Genomic DNA, 15,260 nt, shown 5'->3' with positions numbered 1-15,260 from the left:
CTTTAAATGTCTCATCTGCTCAACCTTTTGTTTTTTATTTTTTGACAACTTCTGGATAAGCGTGAGCTTGTGTGAAAACATGTTATCCTGAAGTGTTTTTCATATTAGCATGTCACATACTGTATTTCTGTTTATTTTCACTGTCTTGGTTATAAACCAGATATGCACTCTCTTAATTTTATACAATTTGCTAAATGTATTTAGAGGAATTCCTACTCATCCTTTTACAGAGTTATAAGACCAAATACTCTTTTTGGAGAAGGGCTTTGCTGTTTTTAGATATATTGCTGTGGGCAAAAAAGTGTCAGCTGTTTAACTCACTACCACTCTCTTGTAGGTTATTCAATTACTGCTCTCCGAACCTAGGAAAATGTTGGTTTCTTCATTAATGTCTTGTTTAGTAAGGCAGGCACTACACAGTATATCAACCTTTTAATTACAGTTTATAGCTGCCATTGGATGTAAACCAAAGAGCTAAGCTCAAGTTTTAACCTATAGTTGTCTGCTAAATGTTTTCTAGACAAAGGCAGCCCCTGAACAATCTCAGAGGTTATAGTTTTAGGTTTTATTCACAAAGATTCGAAAATAAATTATTGCATTTTCATGGCCGACATGTTGTTTGCACTGCAGAAACAATTCACAAAAGGAGAAAGCTTTTTTGTTGTTTCAGTAGTTTATTGAGTTAATGGAAGCCAATTCATACAACACTTGAAACTGTTGATAAAATTTAATTATGTCATAACAGCATGGAAACATAAAAGCCAATGTTAATGGCAATGTTTTACACAACATATATGACCAAAAATTTGGTACTCTCAAGCATTGAGCATAAATTGCTTTTTAACCAACATGCAATCCAGATTGCTCTTAATGCCAGCACTCTTCAAGACAAACTTATTTTCACAATCCTTTAGTTCTTTGACATCTTTTCCTTTTATAAGCTCAAACATCTCATAGGGTGGTATAAGCACTTCTTTCTCTGCAGGATAAGCTGAATACTCGTCTATTTTAGCGCCATAGCAAGTTGTGATTTCAAGACAGGCCTTATTACCGTAGTCTTTCTGGTCAGGTGTCAGAGAACTAGATGCAAAGCTACCAAGTCTTATTTTGTCTTTATCCAATTTAAATGTAACTTCACTTTTGTATCGTCTGTAAGTAGTATGGCATTCCTTTTTGTCAGCTTTTTTTAATTTCTGTACAGCAGATACAAGCAGGAAATATAAAATGTGGAACTTAAATGAATTAACATACTTTTCTTTACCATCCCTGACTGCAGAGTTAAATTTTTGATACACTTTGTTTGTATTTTCTGTGTAGACACGGATTGCTTGCAGTTCCTTCTTTGTCAGAATATGGTCATCCTTTTTTATTTTGGTTTCTTCATTGGCCCAATGAGTTCCATATTCTTTATTTTCCAGTTCTGTAGAGTACTTGTTAAAGACCATGTTCGCCATCTCTTCTTTACAATTGCTGAACATGTCATCAATCGAATTTTCATACATTTCTAGCTGTATTTGAGACCTCTGCAAAAGAAGAAAAGGGGAAAAAACTTCTGAGACAGGTTGCATCATGTTGCAACGATTGTTGGCGATTGTTTTTTCACAATCGCCAATATTAATTAAAAAATTATATTTGTTTTCTGGTAAGCAACATTCACCATAACATTTCTACTCCCTGGGCAGATTGTGCACATAGAGAACATGCACATTCCACATAAAACTCCTTACAACACTCCTACATATGGTATTTATATGTTTAAAAATTAAATGCAGAATAATTCTGATCTGTCAAAAATAAAGTATTAAGATGAAATTGACACAGGCACACAATAAAAAATGAGAATAATTCTGCCCCAAAGCATAATAACTTGAATAGCATATTTTAGGTCGTGAAATAAAACAAGACATTAAATATTTCCTATAATTCTTAAATATAAATTTGTGATAAAATTTTTGGACCATCAGATTTTTGACTCACCACTCCGTTGAATTGCCCCCAGCAGAGAAGACAGAGTGAAATAAAGATCAACATGTTCTCTTTTTTCTCCTAAAGAACAAAGAATACAATTCATAAATTATTTTCACAAACACAAAAATAAGCTACTTATATTTTACGTGAATAGTATTTAAATTCACTCACCTATATGTAAAGGTGATTTATGCCAAAAAGAATGAGGACTTCTTAAATTTAGAGATCCGTCTCAAAGTGTTAGCAATGAAGTCCAGAGTCAGAATATATACCACAGCATTTATGAGTCATGGAAATTTCAACTGTTCATTTGGAATCTTATCTGTTATTGTCAATGTTATCAAACAGAACAGTCAAATAACTCAATTTTCATATAGAACTTTTATTGTAATGTGAATGTAATTTGTGTCAGAACAGTTTTATAGCATAAAGTTTCTATCAAGCCAAAAAAACAGAAAAGAAAAATAACCCTGCTTGTTGTAGATTTTGGCAAGGTATTCAGTTTGAATATTGCCTTCAAATAGTCCATGGGCCAGAGGCCAAAATTTCACATTGATATTTTTTGAAAAGATACATGTCTCTAGTTAATATTTTGGTGTGATAGCCTTTCCAAAATGGTAACCGAGTCATAGTTATCAACTCATCAAGTAAACAGCCCCTTTGGACAGTGAGAGGTTCTGATCAATTTTTCAAGATAATGGTTGCACTAAAGGTTTTGCTTACAAAAGTTTTCGTATTTTAGTGGAACCATCACATTTGGTAAATTTGGTGTAAAATCATTGAAAGATTCTTTTTTTTTTTTTTTTGCATAATTTTACCTTTGTTTAATCCAGTTCTGTATTGGGAACCATAAGGACACTCAAAAAAATTAGTGTCAGCAAGTGAGATTGAGCGCAAAAAGTTATGTTGAAAAGTTTAGCTTTTTTTTTATTAACATGTCACATGCCTTTCATAGTTTTTACATAATTTGTTAGACTCTGTGCAATCCTGACACCAATGCACCAACTGCATGTTCTTGCATTTTCTGAAGATTATAATCAGGTACATTTATTTGTTGTACATCTTCTTGTCCCCCTTTGTGCTTTTATAAAAGCTCTGTGAGGCAGAGGAAACGTTTGATTCCTCTGAATCATGCACATATTAATGGGATTTACTTGGGAGTATTGGCCTGCTTATGCCAGGAATGTTAATGAATCAAATTTCTGTGAAATGCAAGTGTTGCAATATGACTTACAAAAAAAAAAAAAAATCACAAATGCCAGCTATTGACAAATCATAACTATGATTATTAGCAGACTTGGTTGAGACTGAATAAAGCAGTACTGCATTGGCTGCTCACGCTTTCCCCACCTACATTAGTGTAAACAAAAAAAATGCTTGTAATAAAACCAAGGAAACCTACAGATAATCAATGAGGCTCAAAAGCGTTTAATATAAGAGAACAATGATTCAGTACCGTATCACTGAAATTACGGATTTTGATATCTTGACCCTTTCTCTTCCATTTAAACTCTGAAAGAAAATAATCTCCATCCAGGGAAAAAAAACGCAGCCGACTGTTTTCATAACTGTCTCAGAGGTGGCGCTCAACCTCTATATATACACATGTAATAAAACAGACTTCAGTTCATGAAGCGTTTGTTTCGTTCTCTGTTAAATAAAGACATTTATTTCTGTCACAGATGCAGAACTCTCAGTTGTCTTCAGCACCGGTCGAATCCTTTAACCGCTCCACACTGTTGTAGTGCTCTCCTAGACCGTAGGCATGACGCATATATCTGTAAACAACAACAAAATATATTCTGTGACTGAGTAGCTTTATGTGCACTCCTTTACACACTATGAGATGGCCATTATGCTATCAGTTGTTCATATTTACATGCTGTTCAATCATGCATTAACAACAGCTAAGGCAGATATTATTGGAATATCACTACAGATAGAAAAGTTTTCTCAGAGCTGCTGTGCATCAAAGTCATGAGAGATACAAAATTTGCATTAAAAAAAGCTACATTTAAATGCAGAAAACCTGCAATGAATGCTTTCCTCCAACGGATGCAAATCTAGTCAGACTGTTTGATGCAGATGTAAAACATTTCTAACCACGCTGGTATCTCCTATTGAACTGTTTCCCTTCTGTTTAAAGTGCGATTACGGAGTAATAATCTTACACAAGAGTGATGACTTCGCCATCGTATTCCTCTCCAATCCTGATTGACGGGGAGTCGGCCTGGATCACTTCTATTGGCAGATTTAGCACCTGAGTCAAAGCTCGGAGCTGTGAACAAGAGTAATACGAAATGACTGAAAAGCAGAAAAACAACTTAACTGCTCTAAATGCATATGTTTTCCTAAAAAAAAAAAAAAAAAAAAAAAAGACAAATAAAGCTGCAGAGTAACTCACTTCCAGCTGGCCGCCCCAAGCTGCTGTGTGCTCCACATCGCTGCAGTATTTCTCAAACTCGTCTGGAAACAACCACAAAAACGTAAACATTTATTTCGTGGTTTACCTGCACCTCCGTCGGTATCATCGTGTAGTAGAGCCAGAGGGACGTCAGGTACCTGTTGTGAACATGTCCCCAGTGTTGGGGTTAGTGAGGAAAGGCAGAAAGTCGTCGGCATGGTTCCTCATGTGCTCAGCAGTGCGGGATCGGAGCTCCTTCACACTCATCTTTATCCCAGGCTGAGAGAAAACAGAAGAATTATGGCAACGTGTTTTTGCACTGAAACAAGTATGAATGGTGTATAAAAAAAATTCTCCAAATGGGCATTTCAAATGGGGAAACTACAAAAAGTTCATTGATTTTTTTGCTTAGTGCATGTCTGATTAGGTAGTCAAATAATTTCAATATTCCGTTTACATAAGCCACCTTTAATCGCTGTGCTAGCTGATCTTCAACGGCACGGTACATGCAGTGTCCGTCAGATGAAATCTCCTTTATCTGAAGCTGTCGCTTGGCAAGTTTCTCAGCTAGCTTTAAACCCTCCTGGTGCCTCACGCCCTGCAGGTTCTGCACCTCCGCCTCTGCTATCCTGCTCTCTCTCTCCTTCTCCTGTGCAGCCTTCTTGTCCTGGAGAGAAATGTTCATGCAAAAATAACCGATTTAACACCAGCAATAGCTCAAATGGAAGCAATAGATAAGTATTTAGGGTACTAAACTCTTAATTTTACTTAAACTAAAAGATAACTGCACTTTAAGTACATTACAGATCAATTTATAGAACGTGTGTACGTCCATGTATACCAGTTTCATCGGTTATAACACAGTAATACTTGAAAGCCTTATAAAAAGCTTCTCACCCTTCTCTTCTGTGCTTTAGTGACTCGTGGCTGTTTTGCCTCTTCTTGTTCTCCGCCTTCCAGCTTTATGGCCTCCACACCGTTCACCACTTCCTCCACCTGGTTAAGGTGAAGAAGGGGAGCAGAGGTTATTTTACTGAGGTTGGTAATGAGTCGGTGTGATAATGTTATCGGAGCAACTGTTTCTTTTGCATGATGTTTAAATAATATGTCATGTATTGTAAAAGGTAACGTATTAATTATTTTGATGAGAGATAAAAAGTCATGTCTGAAACATGCTTCAATATTCAGAACACATGAACAGTTTTTGATGAGTCAGTTGTGAGTAAAGAAGTTACCTTTGTTTCAGCGTCAGACTTCATCTGCTTGAGTTCCTCCTCATGCTTCTGACTGAGATCCGACTCAAGCTTTGCTATTTCCTCCGTCAGCTGCTTCCTCCTCTTCTTGTCATTTTTAGGGACGGAGTTTTTCATACCCTGGATCTTTGCTGAAAATAAAGTGCATTAGTACAGCTTTCTTGTCAAAGAGTTTGCACTAAAAATAAATTATGTCAACTTTATATTACTCTTTACGACATAAAAGTTTTACCAAGCTGAAAAGCTAGAACTTTTTATAGGAGTGGTTAAACAAAAACAGAATCTACATGTCGATTGCTATGATACAAAGCGAGTTTTTACTGGAAAAAGGGGACAAGCTAAAGGTTTCTGTCCTGTTTTTTTTTTTTTTCTTTCTACTATTTGGGATATTTGAAGTTGGTCTAAAATGATCAACAAACTGCACTAGAACCACAGCCTTGTCTTATACAGTTGCAGTTAAGAAGCAGTCACATTAAATACTTTGATTATGCAAACTAAGTCACAGCACATTGTCACACCGCTGACACAGAAGAATGACAGCAAGTAAGTGTTGATACCCTGTAGGTCTTTCTTCTCTTTACGGTGCCGCTTAATCAGTAGCTCCTCTGGTGTCTCCTCCTCCATGACTCTGAAGCTGCTGCTTTTCAGCTAGTTCACCAAGCTGACATGAAATGTACGAATGCCGTTGCACTTAATGTAATGAAGGTCTTATGAAAAATATCACATTATAGTCAAGAAGATTAAAAATGCTAAGCCAGTGACTAATAAAACGTGGTATAATGGCCCTACGGAAGCTACGGTGAAGATAGGCGTCAGAATTCTTCTTCTCCTTGTCAAAAACAAAAGGTGTAGCTAAACCGCCACCTGCTGGATATTTCATGTACTTCAGCCTTCAGTTTATTTTTGTAACATTTTAAATTATATCCATTAAATATGGTTGATGAATTGACCCTTAAAACACATTGCAAACCCACTGCATTTTATTTTGGAAAACAAAAATGAGTTTCATTTTCTTTCAATTAAAATGTCTTTCTTTGTTCAGCTTAGTCTTTAATGTAAATGCGCAATTCTAGCTCATCCTTTCAGTTGTACAAATTTTAATTTATCCATGTTGATGTTGATTCTTTAGACAAGACTAATATATTGTCAGAAAAACAGCTAATGACCTGTTGTTCTTTATGTATATTTATGCTTGTATATTTTCTGCTTATTTTTTTTTTCTTTATTTTTACTTTGTGTGAGAACGAATGCTCAACTCACTGCTGTGACACTTGAATTTCCTTACTGTGAGAGAATCATAATTATTTAAAAAATAATTAAAAAAAAAGCAGCTTAAATGTCTAAAAATAATGGCAAGCCTATATTTCTGTTATTGTAATATTGTTTTAAGATCAAACTTTTTCTCAGTAAGCCTCTGACTGTAAGAGATGCATCGCTGGTGTCGCCGGGCCGACGTACTGTGTGACGTGGCGCAGAGCGGAAGAGCTCGTTGTGTGTTTTGGTTCTAAGGGGAAGTTGCCAGAAGAAAGAAAGGAGGAGACGTGACGGGATTGTTGAAATTGTTTTCTCGGCTCCCCGTACCAATCTCACCGCAGTGCCCCGGATTCCGTGTGTATTACACACCAAAGTGGTGGGAGTAAAAGTTCCCCCCATCGTCTGGCTCTCAGGTAGCGGACATGTTGGTGTTAGCAGCTGGTTGAGTGTGATTAGCGCTAACGTTTGCTCTGTTGGGTCTCCGTTACCTGACTCCGGCTAAAGTCTGTGATGTTTGATAGCCACGGATCATACAGACTTATAGGTCTTAGTCGGGTTCAACTGAGTGTTGTTGTCCGTAGTGTGTGGTGGTGTGGTAGCTTTGTAAACCTCTGGTTTAGGTAGTTTTAGGACAAAACCGCTCGTTTAGTTACCAGCTTAAAGGGTGGGTGGAATGCTAACAATGCTAGCATGCTACTGCTAAGGGTTTGGCAACTCCCGTTTAAGTGCCGTAACAACCTTAGCAATTAACATCCATTTTACATGATTTTATTATATTATTGCTTTATTTTTTACTCTTGTGCATTTTTGTGGGATATTATTACAGTTGCCAGTGGTTAAATTTGTTGTCAAGTTAGCATTCTATGGCAGTATGTTAGCAATGTGCAATCTAACCAAGCTACATTTGGGAAAGGAGTCGCTATCCAATATCAAAACAGACTCAGAGCCACAGCTAGCATGAGCCAGTCTGTTTACAGTCAACGATTGACTGTTAAGTGCGCCTAATGTGTGAGCACAGCAGTCGTGCATCGTTTGTTGACAGTCCTGACAGGGACTGTCTTCTTGCTGCTCTTCCTTGTGTGTTCATGTTTTCTAATGCTTGTGTTTTTAGACATTCCTCCTTAAAATTTCCCTTTGAAAATGGAGCTTGCATTTCTTTCGAATAGATCCCCGCAGATAATTTGTCTATGAAAATCATCTGGCTATTTGTTGGCAATTTTGACTTTTAAGTGTGACCTCCAATCCACTTGTCTTTTAAAATTGACAGAACATGCCAATGTCTTTTAATTGTATTAACTAGAACAACAACACTCCACGTGGAAGTTGTTATTGTGGAAAGAAGACTCAATATTTTCAAAATTTCTTATTACTGAGGTGTCAGAAGAAGCATAGAGATCTGAGAAGCTATTTAAAAGGGAACTAATTTAATTGAAACGTGTGCAGTCCACCATTGTAGCAAGAGAAAGTTAGACTAAACAGATAATAGGAAGGCTGAACAGACATGTCATCTTCTTGTGAATATGCAAAGATGCTTGTTTTGCACAAATTGCTAATATAATGCCAGTTTAAGATGTCGACTCAATGATTTTGTATTTCTTGTAAGATAGTTGTAAAAATCTGTTTAGCAACTGTTTTTACCCTCGCTCCTAACATACATAATGACAGATCACTGAAGAAATACTTGAAAACACACTTTAAATACTGATCTTAGATCTCTCTTATATTGATGCCCTTAACTAGAAAAATTGGTCAAAGCTTTACCAAAACAAGACATAGAGAATCAGCCATTGTCTATATAGTGTAATAAAAAATATGTTGTAGTTCACTCCTTTCACTAACTCACAGATTATTGCTGGAAACAGACTTCATGTGATGGCCACTTAATAAACTAATAAAGTATTTGATATTTAGGGTGGGTAAAATGGCAGTCCTAATTTACCTAGTTTTATTTTTTTTTTCTGCTGTCAGTTGAATATAAAAATGCCATTTTTTAAGTGTAACAAATTCTAAATGTTTCGTAAGTTGGTAAATAATCTTGTATCATTTCTGTTGATTTTATTAATGGTCAGAAAAGCTTACATGGATATAAGTTTTTTTGTTTTTTTTAATGGATGGACACAAAGAATATTTCCACGTTTGCGTTTACAAAAAAGGTCGAAGCAATCTGGGTCAAACACTTCTCTAAGAGCAATATCAGCCTGCATTTAGCTGACTTTTTAACAGTACCTGCCAATGTCAAGGGGAGAGCATGTAAAGGTCCAAGTTTGTATTTAAAGGAGTTTATAAACTGCTCCGCATGTCGCTCAGACAAGATTTACTTCCTAACAGCGGCCATGTGTTCCACAGTTAGGATTTATTCCTAAATAAGTTAGTCAGTAATGCATGGTATGCATCTAAACAGTGGCTCTCACAGAGAAAACGGGCTTAAATATTGTGGGTGGGACGGATCTCCTTCTCTTTCCGTCCTGTAATAAAACACGGCTGTGTTTCGTTACAGGATTTTTGTTTCTTTCTCTTAGTCTGTTTGTGTTGGCTTCCTCCTTACTTCTTTGAAAGTGATTTTAGCCCGTACCAATCGTCAAGTCTATGCTTCTTGTTGCAGCTTTCAGTTCAGTTCATTAGTGTATGAGTCAATAATGACACATAAACTGGTAAAACATGTTTGAGAAAAAGAGACGCACAGCTTGAAGGCATTTCATGGAAATTATTCATATTAATCTGCTGTTTTGTTCCAAAGAGATGTTTGTTTGTGCTTGTCAGTTTATTTTCTGGAGAGGCGCCTATATCTGTGTTTATTATTATTTTTTTTATTTTGCTTTGTTCCGGAAGACGTTTGACAGAGGAGACGCCGATGCCACTTAGAGAAATTTAGCCGGAATGTAATTATTACAAATGTTTTTTGCATTCAGTTCAAACATCAAGTTTGACCCCGGTCCTGCTTTGAACAAGGTTTTCTGTCAATTTAGTGACTTTTGTTCTTAATTTAAGCAATAAAACCGCATCAGTTTATTGTGACTTTAAAAAAAAAAAAAACTTTCTCTAAATATTTAACTTCCTTCTAAGATGTGTCAATATGCACAATAACTAATGCATGTTTTTTTTCCCTACTTGTATAAAAACAATATATAGAGTTAGTCTGAAACAGAGATCAGATATTTTACTCTGATAAAATGAGGGGTTCCTTCAACATGGCTTCTATTTTTATACATGCTCCTGTTATGCAGCATCAGATAAGTTGCTGCGATTTGCTTCTTTAGTGTTAAAATCTCTTAAGAAATCTTAATAGATTTCTATTAAGAAATAGAGAGGTGGTCAGAGAGGTTAATGGTGAAGTTGAGTGAAACACAGCATTCTCTACTGTCAGAAGAATGTCAGACATGCAGTCACTCTTCTTAGATAACCAGTCATCCAAAATAAATAAAATACATCAGTTTATGTTGGTGAAATCCATCTAAGTTTTAGTCATTACTCCAGCATCACCTGATACAGTTTGATTACAGAGGCTTTGAAGCGGCTTTACTGTGAGGATGTTTTAGTTTCCTTTTTTTTTTTTTTTTTATCACTGAATTGGGGTTGGTCATCTGTCAGTGAAGAGGCACACTTTTCTCTTCTTTCGTAAGGATTTTCCTATTATCTACCTGTGTTTGACATATACTTAATGTGGATATCTAATAAGCTATGTTAAAATGTTGTGTACTCGTACATAAACAAACCCTGAAATGTGTTCATGTCTGGAACGTTTTGGATGACAAGTTGTGTTGCGTTCTGAAGTTTAACACGATCATCACTGTGCAGTAAACGGTAAACAGTTTCCCCGTTTCCTGCAGCGGACGCCCAGGTCGTAAAGTTTGGCCCACAGGATAGCATAGGATCTGATTAGGCCATGGCCAGCAGAGGAGGAGCTACAAGACCCAATGGACCCAACGCAGGAAACAAGATCTGTCAGTTCAAGCTGGTGCTGTTGGGGGAATCAGCCGTTGGGAAGTCCAGCTTAGTGCTTCGCTTTGTCAAGGGCCAGTTCCACGAATTCCAAGAAAGCACAATAGGAGGTAGGTAATCAAGGCCTGTGCTGATATATATGTGAATAATTCACGCAGATGAATTATTCTGAGATCTTCTCATTCTGGAGACTTATCTTAAATGTGGCCAGTTCTTTACGTTTGGATGTCCCCCAACTCATCCTGTCACCTCGTTCTGTCCTCTCAGCGGCTTTTCTCACCCAGACAGTGTGTCTAGATGACACGACGGTGAAGTTTGAAATCTGGGACACCGCAGGTCAGGAGCGGTACCACAGTTTGGCGCCCATGTATTACAGAGGAGCACAAGCCGCCATCGTGGTCTACGACATCACAAACGAGGTGCGTCTGTGGAAGCTCTCGGTTTTTGAAAGTTGCTCTGATGATACTTGCATAGATGAAACCAGATTGCTTGCATGTGATTACAGGATGATGTAAAGCGAGAGTATTAACTCATGGCACATGGTGTGTGTTTTGCAGGAGTCCTTTGCGCGGGCAAAGAACTGGGTGAAGGAGCTACAGAGACAAGCTAGTCCTAATATAGTCATCGCTCTGTCAGGAAATAAAGCCGACCTGGCCTCCAAGAGAGCTGTGGATTTTCAGGTCACGTTGTTACCCACTTAACAATCCTGCAATTAGTCACTGGGTTTTTGTTTCTTTTTTTATAGACTCACCCATCATTTCATACTTTTTGTTTCCTAAGAGAAACATTACAAATATTCTGATTGCGTTGCAAAAAGTACTGCAACAGTTCTCGTGTTTTTGTCACTTCACAGCCGCACACTTAGGGGTTAAAATATGAATTTATCTGATGGAGCAAAACAAGATTAACCAGGTCAGGGTTGACGGGAATGTGTATGAAGTTAAATACAGGCCAATTCTGGAAGACAACCTAGTAGAAGCAGATGATTTTAGATGGAGGACATTCTAATTAGGACTATTAGTTACATACTTTAAATCGCTGGAAAAGTGGCACCATAATGCTATAGGAATGGTTTCTTTAGAGGAGACAGGAAAACTGGTCAGAGTTGATGGGTAGTAGCTGTACCAGATATTGAGTCGTGGAATAAATGCACTCCACATGTTTTAGATTTTTATTTGTAAAGTATTTTGATGATCATCAATATGTATGTTGGGTGCAATGATTCTGCAATAGTGATAAATTAGTGATATAGTGCAGCCCTATGTGTCATATGACTTAATTAACTTAAGTTTGTGGTTGCAGCATAAATACTTTCTTTCTGCCTTCCATTTTCCTAACACCAGGGCGTCTAAAATCTGGCCTGTGGCCATTTGAAGGCGACTGAAAAATTTTTGTGTGGCCCGCGAAATTCGGACCACAATTTATGAACAGTTCAAATGTGGTCGGCAGTCACAGGCGTTTGACCACAAACATCCAACTACATGGCTGAAATATTTGTAGACTGCCAGTACTTTCAACTTGATCATTTTGGCAAAAAGTTTGGATATCGCGGGTTTAGCAGCTTATTCTTATTCTCGTCTGTTATGGTAATGTGTCAAGCTATGTTGAATATTCATGCTATTTTCTTTTTTTCTTTTTACAGGATGCTCAATCATATGCAGACGACAACAGCCTACTTTTCATGGAGACATCAGCCAAGACATCTATGAATGTGAATGAGATATTTATGGCTATTGGTAAGTGATTCTTGACATAATTGATATGGTCATTAATAATGTTACATCTAACATTATGTTAGTTAAAATATAAAAATATATATTGCTTGAGCTTTCTGTTCCTAAAAAAAATGCTGTTGTTTTTTTTTTCTTTTGCTTCTTTGTTTTCTTGTCTTCAGCAAAGAAATTGCCAAAAAATGAGCCTCAAGCTCCAGGAGCTAACAGCGGTCGGACCCGGGGAGTGGACCTGACGGAAGCTGCTCAGCCAGCCAAGGCTCCGTGCTGCTCTACCTAAAATGAAGAACACAGTTTTCCCTCCCTGACCTGTAAACTAGTAACTAATGTGGCCGACGCCCCAGACGCCACTGCAGCTACTAAAGCAACGTGTCCCCCTTTGTTTGAAACAGAAAAAGATGCCCTGTATCCTCCCTCACACTTTATTTCTTTGTATCTCGGTAGCAAAGTCAGTGCCATTTCACTGATGTCTTTGGGGCTCTGCCTCTTCCATTAAGGTTCTGCTGGTACCTTGAAGACGCCTCCTAACCACTCTCTTTTACTTTACACCTTCCGGCTGATAGATGGATCAGCGATCAGATATTAGAAACGTCGGCCCATCCAACATCTTTGATAGGAGTTCAATTTTGAGGAAAGGGGGGGTCACTTCCCTTTTCTGGAAACTACTGCTCTTATTTCCACCATTCTTCTGCTTTTGGTCATTTTTGGTAGATTTTTTTTGTTGTTGTCGTCGTTATTGGTTATTTAGAATATTTTTCTTTAAGCCGTCATTGCACATACGTGTGTATTTACGTGGGTGAAAAAAAAGAGAAGAAAATCAAACTGTGTTTTACTTTGGTCTATAGTATCACAAAGCGACAAAAGTTGGAGACAAAGAACCATTTTTTTGTGGCTCTGAGAAAAGGAAAGACGTCGAGTAGAAAGTCAAAAGAGGAACCCTGAGATCTGTGTCCCTCTCATGTCTTCAGAACCTTTTCTTCAAAGTTTAAAAGAAACTTTTAAACTCTTGATTCCCTCAGGCTTTCCCTTCATTAGTTTAGAATTAGAGCGTATGTTGTATATTTTTCTACCTGTAGTCTCCTCCGAGGGACTGTGCCTGCTTTGTTTTTGCCTCGCTGTGGCATTGTATCATGTTTTGCAGTATTCCTTAAAGCATCGAGTGTCTGCAAGAACCATTGCAACACTTGACGGCCCCCTCCATCCCCTCAGCCAGAGGCCTCTAAGGTACACATCAGCAACCGCTCGTCTCTCGTGTGTCGTCTCCTTTCGTTAATCCCTTGTCAGCCATCAAACTGGGTTTGGATGATTTTGTTTATGCAAAGAGCTTTTTTTTTTTTTTCCTTCATTATGTCAGTGTTGCTTGACCGCTGCAGGGTTTGCACAGGGTAAAGAAAAACCAAAAAAAAAAACCAAAAAAGCAAAGGTGGTGGTTGTGAGTGGGATGCTGCAATATGTGAGGTCTCTTCATGTTTAAAGTGGAATTCTAATTATTTCACACGTGGATTAGGAAGTGCTTTAGACACATTGGTGTGTCGGTATATTCGAACTTTGCCTGGGCTGGCTGGTGACTGATTTCAACTGTAGACTTATAGTCACATGCACATTACACACACTTGCACAATGGAGCACACACTCACTCTGCAGTTCGTAGACACACAGTCTGTTACACCTCATTCATACCAATGTTAAGCACATTATTTGTGTTTTTCTATGTCCCAACATGTTACACACACACATATTTGCACACACATACACATTAGCTATCTAGACTTTTTCTTGTCAATAACTTTTTTACTGGTCTTACTCATGCCTTGCACTAATGATGCTTATGAATTTGTGTTGTCATAATCTCAGTCAGTGTGTTATAAATATATACATAATATAAATATATAAATAATATACTGTAAATATGGTGTTGCGGTGTAGTCTACTTTTTTTCCTGATTTTTTTTTTTTTTTTTTCTAGTGACTAATGCTTGCTAGGGAGTTATCTAGATAATCATTAGGGGTTAAAAAAAACTGTACAGATAGCAGGAAAACAGCTACAGTTTGGAGTTTTGCTGTTTCTTTTCACAAAAATGGTTAAATTATAATCAGTGGTGGTCTATATTAATGTATGTAGTGTTAACAAAAGTAAAAAAATAAATAAAATTGCATTTATTTACACTTCTAAAATGTTATACCCAAGCATATATGATTCTGTTTGTTAAAAATGACCTGTCTGTTGCCTTTTGTTTGTTTGTTTTTTTCTTGTTAGTATGGTTCATTTATATCCCCAGTAAAGCTGAACTTCCACATCCAGAGCTATTGGTTGGAAAATTTCCCTAAAAATTGGGATAAATGAGATCGGTCTGACAATCCACAGCATCTCAGAAAGCGTTGCTACCGTAATGCAGGAGCGATAGAACAGATGTCAGGTAACCTAATAGGGGGTGTAAATTGTATGTTTTCCCTTTTTTTTTTTTTTTTTTTGTCAACACTTCTTTGCAACAGAACACATTTAAATGCAAGCATTTTACAGTACTGTTATGTAATGACAAAATACATACTGAAATAAATTTGATCATTTATCATTGTAGTTGGGCACTTTCTGTCTGCATGTTCTGTCTGCACAAACGCTGCTGTATTTTATGTAACGGCAAAATTAGTGCACAGCTGAAGGAAATGATGCATGGTTTGCAAAACAACTCGAGATCATTCAGATTGGACAGAG

General features: G+C 37.3%; 3 protein-coding genes across 3 annotated transcripts; 1 reads left to right on the top strand and 2 right to left on the bottom strand.

The window, feature by feature from the left end:
• Positions 1-654: 654 nt before the first annotated feature.
• Positions 655-3,278, bottom strand: LOC148156419 (NAD(P)(+)--arginine ADP-ribosyltransferase 2-like). The gene is made up of 2 exons (XM_088010236.1): positions 1,978-3,278; positions 655-1,523 (listed from the first exon to the last, which is right to left on the bottom strand). The coding sequence occupies exons 1-2, from the start codon at positions 2,029-2,031 to the stop codon at positions 816-818; spliced, it is 762 nt and encodes a 253-aa protein (XP_087866362.1). The 5' UTR covers positions 2,032-3,278; the 3' UTR covers positions 655-815.
• A 102-nt stretch (positions 3,279-3,380) lies between these two features.
• otud6b (OTU deubiquitinase 6B) lies at positions 3,381-6,482 on the bottom strand. Its single transcript, XM_015003190.2, has 8 exons — positions 6,183-6,482; positions 5,608-5,756; positions 5,270-5,368; positions 4,839-5,039; positions 4,531-4,651; positions 4,373-4,434; positions 4,140-4,246; positions 3,381-3,746 (listed from the first exon to the last, which is right to left on the bottom strand). The coding sequence occupies exons 1-8, from the start codon at positions 6,247-6,249 to the stop codon at positions 3,662-3,664; spliced, it is 891 nt and encodes a 296-aa protein (XP_014858676.1). The 5' UTR covers positions 6,250-6,482; the 3' UTR covers positions 3,381-3,661.
• A 498-nt stretch (positions 6,483-6,980) lies between these two features.
• On the top strand, positions 6,981-15,125 carry rab5aa (RAB5A, member RAS oncogene family, a). The gene is made up of 6 exons (XM_015003191.2): positions 6,981-7,292; positions 10,707-10,928; positions 11,086-11,237; positions 11,376-11,498; positions 12,461-12,554; positions 12,713-15,125. The coding sequence occupies exons 2-6, from the start codon at positions 10,763-10,765 to the stop codon at positions 12,826-12,828; spliced, it is 651 nt and encodes a 216-aa protein (XP_014858677.1). The 5' UTR covers positions 6,981-7,292; positions 10,707-10,762; the 3' UTR covers positions 12,829-15,125.
• The last annotated feature ends 135 nt before the right edge of the window (positions 15,126-15,260 follow it).

Source organism: Poecilia mexicana, unplaced genomic scaffold (assembly GCF_051168715.1).
Source record: "Poecilia mexicana isolate PSO_F unplaced genomic scaffold, ASM5116871v1 scaffold_11, whole genome shotgun sequence".
Classification (NCBI taxonomy): domain Eukaryota; kingdom Metazoa; phylum Chordata; class Actinopteri; order Cyprinodontiformes; family Poeciliidae; genus Poecilia; species Poecilia mexicana.
Note: the sequence above shows the minus strand (reverse complement) of the source record. Positions and strands in the feature narration are given on the sequence as shown.